The 15,005-nt window shown below is 38.7% G+C and overlaps 1 protein-coding gene across 1 annotated transcript; it reads right to left on the bottom strand.

Moving 5' to 3' along the window:
- Window positions 1-1,241: 1,241 nt before the first annotated feature.
- Ssr3 (signal sequence receptor subunit 3) lies at window positions 1,242-14,999 on the bottom strand. Its single transcript, XM_010636924.2, has 5 exons — window positions 14,941-14,999; window positions 13,692-13,818; window positions 7,955-8,053; window positions 3,673-3,804; window positions 1,242-2,912 (listed from the first exon to the last, which is right to left on the bottom strand). Exons 2-5 carry the CDS (start codon window positions 13,793-13,795, stop codon window positions 2,846-2,848), a joined length of 402 nt encoding a protein of 133 aa, XP_010635226.2. The 5' UTR covers window positions 13,796-13,818; window positions 14,941-14,999; the 3' UTR covers window positions 1,242-2,845.
- Between the last annotated feature and the right edge of the window lie 6 nt (window positions 15,000-15,005).

Below are 15,005 nucleotides of genomic sequence, written 5' to 3'. Positions count from 1 at the left end.
AAAAAAAAAAAAAAAAAAAAATCTTGAGTTGAATCCAAATTCAGGAATTAGAAAAAAAGAGGATGCGGTGAAAAATCAAGAAGGCAAAGAGGAATTAACTATCTCCCTGAAAATCTAACCCTGCTAGTCAGAGCTCCCAATCTTCCTTCATTACCCTGTTTGGAGTCTAAAGAGGCAGCACAGGACTGCTCACCGTGCACACAGATGTATCTGTAGACTGGTCTTCTCCACACAGGTACATGGGTGTACCGTGTCCTTTACTATCCCCAGAAACAGCAGGGACTGGCAAGCACACTGGAAAGAAACAAGTCGGCAGTAAGGCACAGCAGGCACACACCTCACAGATATGTGATCGATGACTTAAAAAATGGAGTATGCGTGTGTAGGACATTAAGAGAAAAATTAATGTGAAATAATGTAATAAAATATGTGATTATTTACATGGCTCTCATAAAACTAGGCAAAACACAAATTTTAAAAAGCAAAGTTTAATCATACGTTTTAAGACTTTTCTTAAAAATCATGTGTATGCATTCAACCTTATTTCAGTAAACTTCAAACTTTATTTCAAATTATCTTTTTCAGGGCTGGAGATTTAGCTCAATGGTTCCGGCGCCTGCCTCACAAGTGCAAGGGCCCAAGTTCAATCCCCAGTACTAAAAAAAAAATATATATATATATATATATATAAACACACCAAATAGGACAACCTGTAAATTTCAATCCAAGATTTTTATTAAGCTGTAAATAAGAAAATGAAAATATGCAAATGAATGTTTAACATTAAGTTTTTGTGCATCCTGAGTGTAGAAATAGGAAGGCAATCCCTTTGAGTCCCAATTACAGCGGAGTATCTTTTATTTTAATGGTGTTGGGTATGGGATCTTTTAAGATGGAAATTCTGCACCTTCTTCGCAATTGCAAGGTCCCGAGTTCAATCCCCAGTACCAAAAGAAAAAAAAAGATGGAAATTCTGGGGCAAGTTTTCATTATCAAAGTCCAATTCAGCACATCACATCTCTACATACCAAATAACCCTTTGTGATGATGAGAATACTGAGGAAGTCTCTGCAATTCCAAGAGTAAAGTAGTAGCACAATAAATTCTTAATGTAAACTGTTCTACTTTGAATATATAATCATATGCACAGGAATGTATCTAGCAGTGTAGAAAGAGATTATCAGGATTTTTTTAAGTGCCATAGGAATTCAGGACACAAAAAATTTGTTTTGCTTACTCACTTTTCCACAAATTTTTGCTTTATTAATTCAAGAGAAATTATACAGAAAATATTGGGTTATTTCACCACCCCAACTCACTGACACGGTTTTTATACTAAGAATGGTGGAGATTTTTTTCTACCACCACATGCACTGCCCTCTAGTGGCAAATTGCCACCAGCTATTTAAAACGTATTTGGTCCAGCTCTGGTTACCCTTAAGATTTGTCAAAGAATCATTTCATCAAGTAAACTGTACTGGTACACAAATTCCATGCCAGCAGCCAAACTGAGGATGTAACAAAAATGAACCTCTACGTGTTACCCAATTGTACTTTGCAATCAATCTCTTACTTCCCTGTTCAGTCTACGTTAGCCAACAGTAGCACTGAGATGATACAGCATAGTAAAGAACTGCCAACTTCTAGAAGCAGTGATGAAGACACTGACGATCTGGGTCACTGTGCAAATGTACACTTGCCCCTGCTTTCCTTCAAAAGTTCTTGGAGGCAGCCCACAAACACATCTAATAGCACATACGTAAATGCTAAACTGATGAATACTTGTTTAAAAGTTATAAAAAAATATCATTTATAAAGTTCACCTTAAATTTAGAAGTGGAAACTAAAGATCAGCAATACATTTCCTCTGAGGCACAACTTGTAGGAAATTTTTCAATTCATGGTACAGGCGATAAATGATAATATCTGTACACACACTGGTACTGCTCTCAGCTGGACTCTCTGGGGCTGCAGAGATCAGTATTTTTTATTCATAACAGACAGGAACTTGAGGACTAAAGAGTCCTAGTGGAAAAATGCTGACAAGCACTTACACCACTGCAAATTCCTTGATGAATTCTTAGAATTCCAGAATTAAATTCACAAAAATTACTTTGGTCTTTAACATGTCAATATTTAGGAAGAGGTTCTCTCTCTTAACATTCTTCCAGTGGTGTGAAACCATGCTCACAGAAAACAATGATTCCAGTGACAACGCATAAAACCAACATGGCAGGGTCAAGCTGACCTCTGTGGCCACCCAGGGCCACAGTCATAGAGCTGAAGAAGTGTGCTTTAATCCCGCAGGCCAACTCTCATAGCCCTGTGCACTATTTTTAGGTTACTTACTACCTTGGCTGCCTTTCTTGAAAAAAACAAACTGTGTGTGGGGTCTCAACTAACAAATTCAAAACCTTGTAAACATGAAGCTTCCGTTAATCCCCTGGGAAGAGGATTCATTCTGATATTTATGGGTTCAAAAAAAGTTGTAATATTGCGCTTGGAACACAGAGAACCAGTTATTAACTTCTTGGTACTATTATAAATAATAACAGCTCAGCCCACAGGTTACTGTGACCTCTGACAGATCAAGGAAACAAGTTATTTTCTCCACTTGTTATTACAGCACATTACAAGTCTTCTTGCCTTTTAATAAATGTTCTGGTACTCTGAATTTCCCTTTCAATTCATTTAATTTCACCAATCTGTCAAAAGGCCAATAAACAAATAATGAATTACATTCTGTTACATTTTTTTAAGCCCTCAAACTCCTGACTATAAAAATATCTTGTGTGTCTCTCACCCTTACCACCCATAATACACAGCAGGGTGCTAAGCCACATGTCTACTTGGAGCCAGTTGACAGGAGGGCGATGAGTCCTGATGAAGCACTTATGGATAAAATGTAGTTCCTGTAAGAATTTAATGTTAAGGAAGAAATATTAGCTGTTCAACCAAATAAAAAGAGTCCATCTCTTTGGAATGTACTGTTTCTCTCCGACACTCAGTATAATCAAAATGATGTGTAGCTGTCTGTAAACAGTTTATAAGGATGAAAAATATCCCACAGGAATGTGTTCCACTTTTAAAAATGAAACACTGAAAACAAAGCTAGACCTAAACAGATGATCACTAAGAATACATCCAAGTCCTATTTAACCTTCAGAAGAGCCGAGGTAGGAACACCTAAGGAAGAGACACTCTGCCTTCCGCCCCCAGCAGCAAAGGTAAATAAGCCTGTCAATCAGTGTCTGGCTGCAACTGCCTATTCCCAGACTCAGAACTAGGCCATTTTTTGACAAACCACTGTAGCATTCCCAGAAGGGTGTCTGGCATTACACCATAATTTCCAACTGCTAAGTCCGGCCGCACATTCCAGGATAATACCTTTAAGAAATTATAAATTGTGCTTACTTAACTACACAGGCCATCCACCCAACCTCAAAATCCCAAGACAACGGCAGATAAAATATGCTTATGCCAGGAGTGATCAAAGCAGGCAAATTTGCTTTGACTCTTTGGGATTTTAAGTCACATAATCACACACATCAGTGCTATTTAATGGACTGATTCCCAGAGCAGTTTTTCTTTCCTCTACAATACCCAGTAAGTCATAACTAATACCACTGTTTCTAGGCATCTCAAATAGTTAGTCAGCCTTCTCAAGGATACACTGTGGGATTGAAGTTCTTCAGTATAAAGAAGGAAGCAACAATGACCAAGACCAGGAACAAACTGTTGTTATAAAAGATGGAAAATGTTGTAGCTTCATAATCAGCAACTTCATTCTTCTTCCACAAGATTCTAGAGACATAGAAACAAGTCAAACAAGTTTATAAATACGACTAAAAACTTTAAACACCACATGGCTCATTTTAAGTTTTTCCTTAAGTGTTCCAGCTGAAAATCCATTTTCAATAAATTTAGTCAGAATTATCCCCTTTCTTCCACTGAAAAAAAAGATTTTGCTTTTTTTCTGATGTTGAAGAAACAGTCGGTGGGTACCTCACAATTTTGTCAGCCAGGGCTATGGAGGAAGAGAAAGCAGCTGAAAGAGCCATCTTTCTCCCAGTCCTCACCTAAAATATGCTCTTAATATAAGCACTGGAGGTGGAAACCGGCTTCAGTAGCTTCTGTGGCCACACCCTGGCTTGAGGCTCTAGCACAGCCTATAGAGTTCGGCATTCAATTTCAACCTCAGAAGACAAACCCCAGGAGTAAAATTGTAGCCTAACAGAAGTAGACTACTAGGCATCTTTGAATTCAAAGAATCAGCTTTATCCTAAGAGGATTTAACTTTGCAAAACCCTGATCACATTTTACCCTGCGTTACTTACTAGTACTTCATCGGTCTTTTGTTTTAGCCTTCCACATAACCAAGAAGTTCCAGGGTGCCGCTGATGGCTCACTGTATTACTCTTGCTTAATTAACTCTGCAAAGTAGTTTTTAAAAGGGTAGGTTGTGAACCATCCGTGGGATGTGAAATGACCTAAGTGGATCAATGCCCAGAGAAATTAACTGAATGGGTTGAGGCCAATATTTTTTAAAAATGAAATAGGAAAGAATAGAAAAATATTAAAAGACTATACCACACACGGTAGGGCAATTATTATTGTGAAACATTTTCATGTACATATACATGAGTGTTGTTTGGTCAAAAGGTAAAATATATTATGTTACTGTGGATCCTTATCAAAGAGACTTTTAAGGCACTATTGTAGATGCTTTGGCTGGAAAAAAAGATACCATCCCCCCACCCCACCGTGCCAGAGGATACAACATCCTACCACCCTCATACATCCTAATGACAACGCACATTGGCTGAAATCTTTTATTTATTGTGTGCTAATACAAAGCCAACAAGCTTGGTTATAAAGGGTCAAAGGGCTAACGGACTCTTCATCATAAGAAATGTACACTCTGTAACACATATGCCATGTTTCCTTGGGTCTATAGATACTATGAACCTAAAAAATTTTGAATGTACTCTAAGTTTGGGAGAAAAGAAAGATGCTACAAACAAAAAAATAATAATAAAAAGAAAGAGGCTACATTAAGTAAAGCTATCAAATATATAACCCCTTCTGATTTCAAAGAAGTTTAAATGTAAATTTAAAAACATATATAACTTAAAATTGGCTAGACATGGTGGCACACATAATCCCAGCACTTGGGAGGATGAGGCAGGAAGACTGCTACAAGTTCAAGACCAGCATAAGACCAGCCTGGAAAACACAGTAAGACCCTGTCTATACATACATACATACATACATACACACACACACACACACACACACACACACACACACACACACACGGAGAAAATACATTTCACCATCTTTAAACTGATCAAAGAAAGCAATGCATTTATTTTTAACACAAAACTCAATGAAGACAGGATCCTTAAGTAATCTATTAGCATGCCTTTACTCTAATGATTAAATCACCAATACTCCAACACATTCCTCCCTAACTAGCTCCCTTTCAGTCATGTTCTGAATCAGAATTATCTTCAAAATAGTTTTGATGAAAGAAGGTCCAATCCATTAGATTACCTTAGCTCCTAATTATTACCACGTTTCCCCCAATGTATACAACTCAGGACCTGTCAGATAGCCTTTGGAACTTTTTCTGGTCTACCTATATACTGGTTACTTTGATAAAAATTTAAACCCCTAAATGTCCTCTTTGCCAAAGCTTCACTGATAGAAAAATTTAGCTTGGGAGAATACCTCCCAAGGAGTTACTCTTCCAGGAAGAGCTTCCTGCAACAACAGAAAAGCTAAAATCCAACAGCAACTGTTACGACCAGAAAAGGTTAAGTAACAGGTCATCAGTAAGTCAAAAGTAAATAACACTCACACCCTGGAGAAAACATAAATGGATCTTCAACAGCCCTCTGCTTATTTCAATCCTTAGATGAATGGATATTTTAAAGTAATTTCAAAGTGGTATGGAGTATATACTTTAAATGATTGTAGATGGAGCTGTGAGATACACAGATCTGGGAAAAGAGCTGATGAGCCTTCCCTTAGATAAAATCTCTTAGAAGCAATGTTTCTTCAGAGAGAAACTTAGCAAATTTTAATGAGAACCTCAGCACTCAATTACTATAGTCAATCATCAGTACAGGCCTAGGTAAAACTATCCACTGCGGATTTTGTGAGATAATTACTAACAACATATTTCTACTGATAACAAGGACAGAAATTTTATAATCTTCTCAGTCTGCCTTTTATACATCCATGAAATCCACCTCACCCTACTTTGAAATAACCTAATATGTAAAATAAGTTTTATCATTAAATCCAACTCTGACCCATCAGAAATGACTATATAAACACTAGACAGATTCTCAGACATGTCCTGAGATTGAGAACACGTGCCAGGGGCCTGAGAGTTAGCTCAGTGGTATCGCTGCCCACCTCAAAAGCGCAATCCCAAATTCAATCCGAGGTACCAAAAAAAACAAGGGCCAGACCAATCAGGCAAGTCTGTGGTGAGCACACGCCGTCCCAGACAGGATCATCACCCAAAACCTTTAACGACTGTAACAAGCATTTTGAAAGTTGAATAGCTATGATATCTACCCCCAATGAAACACTGTTCTATTTAATACAATTCAACAACAAAAAATTTAAAGCATTCTATATTCTCCAACCTCTATCATACACAAAAATATGCAATCAGAAAGCTCTGCAGCCAGACTGCATTACAGCTGTTTCCTGCAAAAAAAGGCCCTCCTTGTCATGACTTTAATATTGTGCCTTCAGTTTTATAAAGGAACTAAAGGAGTTAATCACTTCATTTATGTTTTGGTGTCATTCCAAACTGTAGAAGGCACTGTCCATTAAATTACTCAGTGTCCCTACATAAGCATCAGTTGATAATGTCCTCCCAAGACTCAGTGCCAGGAAAGTTTCTTTTCAGAAGGACTTGCATGCTGTTTGTCTTCAGACAATGAAAGCTGTTATAACTGCAGATGATTTCCTGGGCACTTGAGAGCTTGGAGCTACATTTAGTGCTCGAACACTGTCAGGGTTCTCGCTAAAATACCTTCTCTTTTTTCAAATTGTTTCTGATCTTTATAAATTACATGACTTTAATATTGCAAGTTCACATAGGAGCAAAAAGTGGTACATACTGTCCCATTAAGCACCCTGCTGATAGGGAAACTAAAGATACACGAAAAACAAGCAAATTAATGAATATTAAATCATCTGGCAACTCTTAAGCACAAATTTTCTCAGTCATTCAGGGACACAGGCTACTCAAATGTTAGAATGTTTAATAAACCTTCAAAGAGAAATTAGCAGAAAATATTGAGAGAGAAACTAAGAAACATGACACAGAACCAGCAGACAACCCTGTTCTTTTCCCCAAGCAATGCTTCCAGTTTCCATCCAAGAACTGGATGTCCCTTGAGAAGCTCAGGACCAGAAATACCACCACCTAGAAGTTCTCACATCTAACACAACGTAAACCCTTCACATTCTGAGGGATTAGGTGACATGTTCAAGGTCACATAAATATCACCAACAAAGACTACGTATGACAAAGCTCTGTCTTCTCCTAAGTTCCAATAGAGCAGTGATAGATAAGGCACTCAAGTCAGATTTCCAACACTATCACACATCCACTATGTGCTAACCTACAACGCTGGGCAATTTACCAAAGTTTTCTGTGCCTTGGTTTCTCCAAATGCAAAATGGAGCTAACAGTAGTATCTACCTCATTCTTTAGAACAAACTAACTTATGTAACTCAAAGAAAAGTATCTGGTACTAATAAAACCTCAGCAAGTCAGCTATTACTATTCTCATTGCTACTGCCACAATTCCAAAATTAACCTTCAATTCCAACAGCCACACTCTGAGCAAAAATCAAAAGCTTATTTTTCTCCAATGTACCCCCTTTACTGATTACCACTGACGCTTTAAATAAGAAGTCAAACCTTTCATCTTTCTCCTTCCGAGACATCTTTCTATTATCAGCTTCAGAAAGTTTTCGAGTCACTTCTTTGGAAACAGCATCCTCCCTCTTCTGTGCAACTCTGGAAGGAAAAGACAGAAAGAGAAATGTTTCCACATGTTCCAGGGGTGAAGAGCACACTCCAAGAACACTCTGTACTCGTATTCTGTATTGGCAACTAAATGATACTTTACATTTCAAGAAAATAAACTGAACAGAAAGTTCTAAGTTTATTACACTGTATTAGCCAAAGGAGTTCAAGAAACTTCTAAGATGTGGTTCAGTAGTTATTAAACTCTCAAGATGTGGTTTATTAGTTATGTGCTTTGATTTGTTTAAAAGAGACATTTTTCCAAAGTTTAGGTATTTAATATGGATATAAAAGTCAAATGTGATTAGCACAATTATGAATCATTACAACTACTTCTTTTTAACCTAATGAAGTCAACAGTTGCTAAGGCATCAGTAATTGATAATTGATTTCAATTCCAAGTAAATTATAGGAGAGAAAACTTTACTTAATAAACAATTAGAAATAACAATTAGAAATCAAATATCATAAAGTTATGGTTTTAACCCCACTCCAAAGGACAATTTCATTTGAAGAAACAATACCACATGGTCAGAAGTGGAGCATATCACTTCTAGTTAAATTAACCCCCAGTTTGAAGGTTCCTTCAAAAGTTCAGAAGGAATCTGCCAGAAAAGGCTGGAAATGTTAATCAAGAACTCAGATCAGGGGCCAGGGATTTAGCTCAGTGATGCAGCCACTGCCTCTTAAGTGCAAAGTCCTCAGTTCAATCCCCAGTGCAAAAAAAAGAACTCAGATAAGAATCTTCGGTGCCAAGTTATATGCAGAAAAAATTGAATGTATATTCATCAAAAAAATAGATGAATTTTATTAGTTTGGGCTCTTATTGAAAGAATAAAATTTAAACTATGATCAAATACAAAAGGCATCACAGCATCTAAATTCAACTGTATTTTTCATAAACTAGTAACTAGTTAGCCATAAAGATAGAAAAAAGAGTACCTGACCATGAGAAAAATGTAACAAATTACCTACCAGTCCCACTACAAAAACAATCAGCTTGGCATGGTAGCCCACACCTGCAGTTCCAGCACTCAAGAGGCTGAGGCAGGAGGATTTTTGTGAGTTCAAGGCCAGCCTAGGCTATGAAGAGTTTAAGGCCAGCTTAAACTGTACAGCAAGACCCTCTCTCAAAAGAAAACAAAAAAAAACAATCAAGATAATATCCCAGTAAGATATGGAACATGGATGTAGAAACTTGTGCACTCTGCATTCAAGTAATCAATCTCTCATTACTATATTTCATTTGGTTCTGGTCAGGGTACTAAGGAAAACTGGTGAAATCAGAGTGAGTTACACAAAAGAAAATTCAAGATCACTCAAGGAAGTAAATTTCAATCCTGTCAACACAAGTGCTTCTGGGTTATAATGTAAGCATAAATTGTGACTGATTTACCTACGCTCCCATCTCTAGCTTTCTCACTGAAGAACTGAGTTAGAACTGACACTTTTCTAAAGAAATTGTCAGCTCCAATGAATGCACTCTTAAAAATGTCTCAAAGTTACTGAAAAAAAAAACTGAAGAAAAATAAATAAAAGGAAGTAAGCTCTAAAAACCTAAAGGAAAAACCTAAAGAGGACAGACAGCAATCATTTAAAGAGACACTTTAGAAGGCCGGGGATTTAGCTCAGTGGTTCCATTGCCTGCCTCATAAGCGCAAGGTCCTGAGTTCAATCTCCAGTACCAAAAAAAAAAAAGATACTTTAGAGCTTAACAAGGTACTTTTACTCCAAAGATCCAACTTCACTTGACTAATTTTTTTCACTTGAATAATTTTATTATGTAAAAACTATCTTTTCAGACACTTCTTTCATTCCTGAAAAGCCAGACTCCAACAGCAAAGATTCCTCTTCAGCAGACCAGGCAGTAAGAGTTTCTTCCCTTTTTTTTTTTTTTAAGGTACCAGGGATTGAACTCGGTACTTTGCACTTGCAAGGCAGGAGGCAGAACCACTGAGCTAAATCCCTGGCAACACTTCAGGCTGCTTTGTTTTTTCCTATAAAAGACCTACTGAAGAGTCAGGCATAGTTTCACAGCACAATTCTCTTAGCTGAACATCAAAAATACATGCAACTGTGAGGATGCCAGGATACAAACTATCTTTAAGAGTTAGTTATCATTATGCATCTTTAAAACAAATAAACATCTATTCTCATCAAAAATCTTCCTAAGAGATTATCCAGATAACGAAGTAATTTCTCTTCTAGGTCTAGAATTCTATATTCATACACCAGACGCTGGACAACCACACTAAGTTTACTGCAACTGAAAACAGTCCTAGCCTCTGTTTTAGGTCTATGAGAAAATAAACCTCACTTTGTACTTAATGTTTTTTTTTTTGGTACCAGGGATTGAACTCAGGTCCTTGCGCTTGCAAGGCAGGCCACTGAACCGCTGAGCTAAATCCCTGGCCCATGTACTTAATGCTTTGTAACAAGATGGATGTCATTCCACTGGCCTAACATTCAGCCAACTGAGAAAACCAATTCATTAACCACCTGTTTCTCTTCTATTTGTTTTTTAATGAGTATGTCAGAAATTTTCAATAATTGACAGTAATAATGTAATAATAATAGATAACTTTTACATAGGCAAGATATATGTCTAATACCACACATTTAAAGTAGCAGAGGTGGCACTGGACTGCAGACTGACTCTGAAGCCATTTCCCCTCTACCACCATTACCTTCTGGCACTCAGCATCTCACTGGGTCTTTTCCCAAGCTGGCCTTAAACTCCATGATCCTCCTGCCTCAGCCTCCCAGAGTTCTGGGATTACAGGTGTACACCACCATTCTCAGCTCTCACTGGGCCTTTGCACTATAGCCATTTTGTAAATATGTAGTTTTTTAATCACTTTTTTAAAATTAATTTTATTGGTACAATTTAAATAAACCTAACAATCACGCACATCAAAGGAAGTTTGTACCTGTACATGACACATCTTGATTCCTCTTTCTCCCAATCCCATCTCCTCCCTGCAACTCCCATACCCCCTTATTTACACTGTTTCCATCCCACCCATAGTTTCCCTTTCCTTTTTGTTTTTTAAGTGAAATAAATCAGACACGTATGTATAAATATCACATTGTCTCTCTGGTATGAGAAACGAAAGGGTAAATAAGAACAAAAATGTATAAAAGATAGTATGAAATAGGAAGAAGCTATATGAGTTTTGATGATTAAGACTGTGACTTTTAAAAAACTCACTCTAAGATTCTATTCAGTAAGAGAGTCCCTGCGATTTTACTGAACTAAACGTACCACCGCCTGTTGTAAGAGACACAGGCAGCCGGGTACGGTGGCACACACCTGTACTCCCAGCACTCCCGAAACTGGGTGGGAGGACTGCTGAGAGTGCCAGGCCAGCCTGGGGAACACAGCGAGGCCCTGCCAAAACAAACAAACAATCTACAAAAGCAGCAGCAACAAAGAGACATAGAGCAAAAGATATAGCAGCTGCCCCCTCAAGAAATATAAGGTATGCCTCGCAGTCGCAAGGTCCTGAGTTCGATCCCTGACCAAAAAAAAAAGAAATGTAAGGTAGAAATGAGAAGGTAAAAAGAAAATAGCTTCGATTGTAAAGAGGTAAAAATGACATGCAAAACAAGTCAAAATGTTAAGCTCCAAATGGACTGAGTTCCAAGAGGATTATGAAGGACAGGTTGGGCAAGAGCCCACTTCTGAGGGTTTCCCTAGCCCCAGATGGCCATGCCTCACAAGAACACCGTCCAGACCAGCAGTGGCTAAGACAGGTTGGATCCAAGAATGGCAGCTGGCAAAAGGGCTGCCAAGTAGAAAGGTGACAAAGATGACCTAATTACTCTGCTGTTCTATCAGAACTGCAACCATGAAACCGGAGCTCTTATGTCTCCAGAGTGTCGGCAAGGAAGCTGTTGACGCCACTTTCAACTGCTGAGGACAAAAAGAAAACAGAAAAAAATCCCTGTTAACTGACATCATCTCCACGAAGTATTATTCCTTATCACCCAAAGAGACTAATGCACACAACAAAGCAAAAGAATGATCAAAGTCAGGAAACATTTCTCTGGAAAAGTTCCCTAGGTCTCAAAATAACATATATACAAGAATAGAAACGAAGAGAGATAATCCTAAATGGCACAAGACACATTCAAAGGATGACACAAAGCTGAGTCAAAAGAACTATGTCCCAGGTCGGGGACTTAAGAACTATGTCTCAAGTGGTGCCGCACCTGCCTGGCAAGCACAAGGTCCTGAATTCCATTCCTGGTACAAAAAAAAAAAAAAAAGAAAGAAATTAGTTCTAATTCTGAAAAATGAGGCTACATTCACAGGAAGGAGACTGATGCCCCACATTATACCAGTCTGTAAGAATTTGGCCTCAATACATTAGAAAAAAGAAGACTGTGATGAGCTAAGACACTGACATAATAAAACTGATGTCAAATTAGAAGGACTATATATTCCAAATGCTGTAAAACAAGGATAATGCCTGGATGTTGGAAAAACTGCAGAGTAATACACTTTATATAGTGCACAGCAGGGTGGGCCCTCAACTTTTTTGAGATCAGATGGAGGGAAACTGCTATAGCAATTGAAACAAAAAAAGCATTCAAACTACAGAGAATATTATGGAAATGAAAATATAATCTGGAAACAAAACATCCCAATAGTTAAAATCTCAGCAAAATTCCAACTGCCTTTACAAAATTACTTTCAAAGAAACACAAAACCTAGAGGCCCACTGAGACAGAGAAATGTCCTGCTGTCCCTTTTCCAATTAAACATTAATTCACACCTGCTTCCCACGAGAACCATAGCACTCAGATATAAACTCTCATCTTTCCTCTATCTCTAGACTCTACCTACATTTCAACCTTTCTGAAACAAGAGTATACAACTGCTTATAATTAATGTATAAATATATTGTTGTTACGTTTGGGGTTTTCTTCTCCAAAAGCTGTTGTTAAAGTAATTACACATTTTATATAATATGTGTGACTTTAAAATTCAGGGAATATGTTAGTACTCCTTTACATCAAATACACTTATAAAAAACAATTTAATTGCATTGAAAATATCAGAATTTGATTTTTTTAAAAAATTTTTTTAAATCAAACCCAGGCTGCACACCTATAATCCCTGCAATCTGAAAGGCTGAAAGAGGGGGACCAGAAGTCTGACCCCAGGCTGGGCAACTCAGCAAGATCCTGTCTCAGATATCCTGGGTTCAATCCCCAATATTAAACTAACAAAACCAAACAAACACCCCACACGTTTCTTTCACTTTATTAAGTGAACAGCCCAAAACAGTTTTCCGTAAGAACTCCACTGGGCTTCTAAAATGTTGTTACTTGGTAGGCTTTCTTTCTGATGAATCCCACAATTAAGGCCAGTGCTTAATGTTCTTTCACCCTCAAAATCTATTTCCTATTTTTATCGTATCATTCATTTTTACTGTGTCAGATGGTTGTCTTTTGATAAGTTAACAGTTCTTAGCACAAATGTGCCTTCCCCCAAAATATACATGCATATGTATTTCATATTTGTGCTTACTGAAACTCACCTACAAAAATGACCTTTAAGACATCCTATTATAAAAAATGCAGTATGTTATATACACTTTCACTTGAAAAATATACTTACTTGTGCTTGAGAACAAATTTTACATTCTTGTACGCAAAGGCTACCAAGTAAGTGCTTACTAGGGTCATCACACTATACAGAACAGCAGACTGAATAAGATCCATGTGCCATATTCTCCAATATAACCCTGAATTAAGATAAAAGGAACAAAACATTACTACCTCGTTCCAAAGACCTGCTGAATCAATTAATGTTTAGCTTGGTGGTAAAAACACACTTGGGGTTAGGGAATCCAGTACAGTATCCGCGTCCCTTCAGAAGTGAGAAGTCCAGTAGTAACAGTGACAGTCACAGTTTATAACTTTCCTGGTTCAGAACCGTTTTTAAAACATAGCCTCCCTCGTCTTAGTCCAGATGAGATTTCTACCTCCAAGGCAAGAGTAAAGAACTCGGGTTCTATATAATCACAGGACTTCGTACCATTATGCCAGACTCGGGCTAGTCCAAAATGCCACGTGCAGACCCAAAGCATCAGTTTGCTTGCTGACGTGGCTGTTATATGAAATCAAAGCAGTGCTTTGCCAGGCCAGGGAACCATGGGGTCCCACACATTACTTAACGCTGAGTTGTGTAAGGTTGAGAGAGAAAATACATCTGGATTTGATTGCAAACAGTGAAATGAAGTACAAGAGACAGAAGTTTCAAATTCAGGAACCCTGCCCTCTAAAAATGAGTCTGGCCTAGTCTCCAGGGTCCCATCCAAGTGAGAATCAGAGCTGCTCGCAGTAGGATTATTTACGGCTAAACAAGGTAGTTCCCTGACCCCTGGCATTCTCATTTTGCAAATTAGGCAAAAGACGCTGGGAAGGGCTTCGCCTACGGATACATTCCTAATTCAGTCTGAGGACGATGTGGTAGATTTCTCACCTAATCCGTTCGTTTTTCCAAAGTAAGTAACGCTGTAAGTGTAAGAACTCCTAATGACAAATGACAGCTGTGCGGACAGGGCATCAGGCGACACGCCTGAGTCCCGGCTACGCACATTCTCAGACCGGCCGTCGGTTTAACACAGATTCGGGGCCGCCACCGCAGAGCGAGCGAGGGACGCAGGCTCCACCGTGGGGCTCCGGGACACGCGTACTTCTAAAAAGAGTCACAAGCGCCGCCCCGGCCAGGAAGTCCCAGGCGCAAAGAGGCCGCGCGCTTCCCCCCAGAGCCGCGAGTCGGGTGTGCGCGGGCCTCGCAGTCTGCACGACCTGCCACGTCCTCGCCCGCGGCCTCCCGGGCCCGCCTCGCTCTCCGTACTCACAGATGGGGATGGCGGACACGATGAAGGCGTTCCCGAAGAAGAGTGCGGAGGACTTGGCCGAGAGG

Source organism: Fukomys damarensis, unplaced genomic scaffold (assembly GCF_012274545.1).
Source record: "Fukomys damarensis isolate Sample0158 unplaced genomic scaffold, DMR_v1.0_HiC HiC_scaffold_37, whole genome shotgun sequence".
Classification (NCBI taxonomy): domain Eukaryota; kingdom Metazoa; phylum Chordata; class Mammalia; order Rodentia; family Bathyergidae; genus Fukomys; species Fukomys damarensis.
The sequence above is the reverse complement of the archived record's forward strand: the minus strand, read 5'-3'. Positions and strand labels throughout refer to the sequence as shown.

Excerpts from the sequence above, each read along its gene's own strand:
- Ssr3 (XM_010636924.2), bottom strand. The coding sequence starts at position 13,795 with ATGGATCTTATTCAGTCTGCTGTTCTGTATAGTGTGATGACCCTAGTA. Across the intron at positions 8,054-13,691 it reads AAATTTGTTCTCAAGCACAA|AGTTGCACAGAAGAGGGAGG; the intron begins GTAAGTATATTT and ends TTTTCCTTCCAG. Across the intron at positions 3,805-7,954 it reads CGGAAGGAGAAAGATGAAAG|AATCTTGTGGAAGAAGAATG; the intron begins GTTTGACTTCTT and ends CTATGTCTCTAG.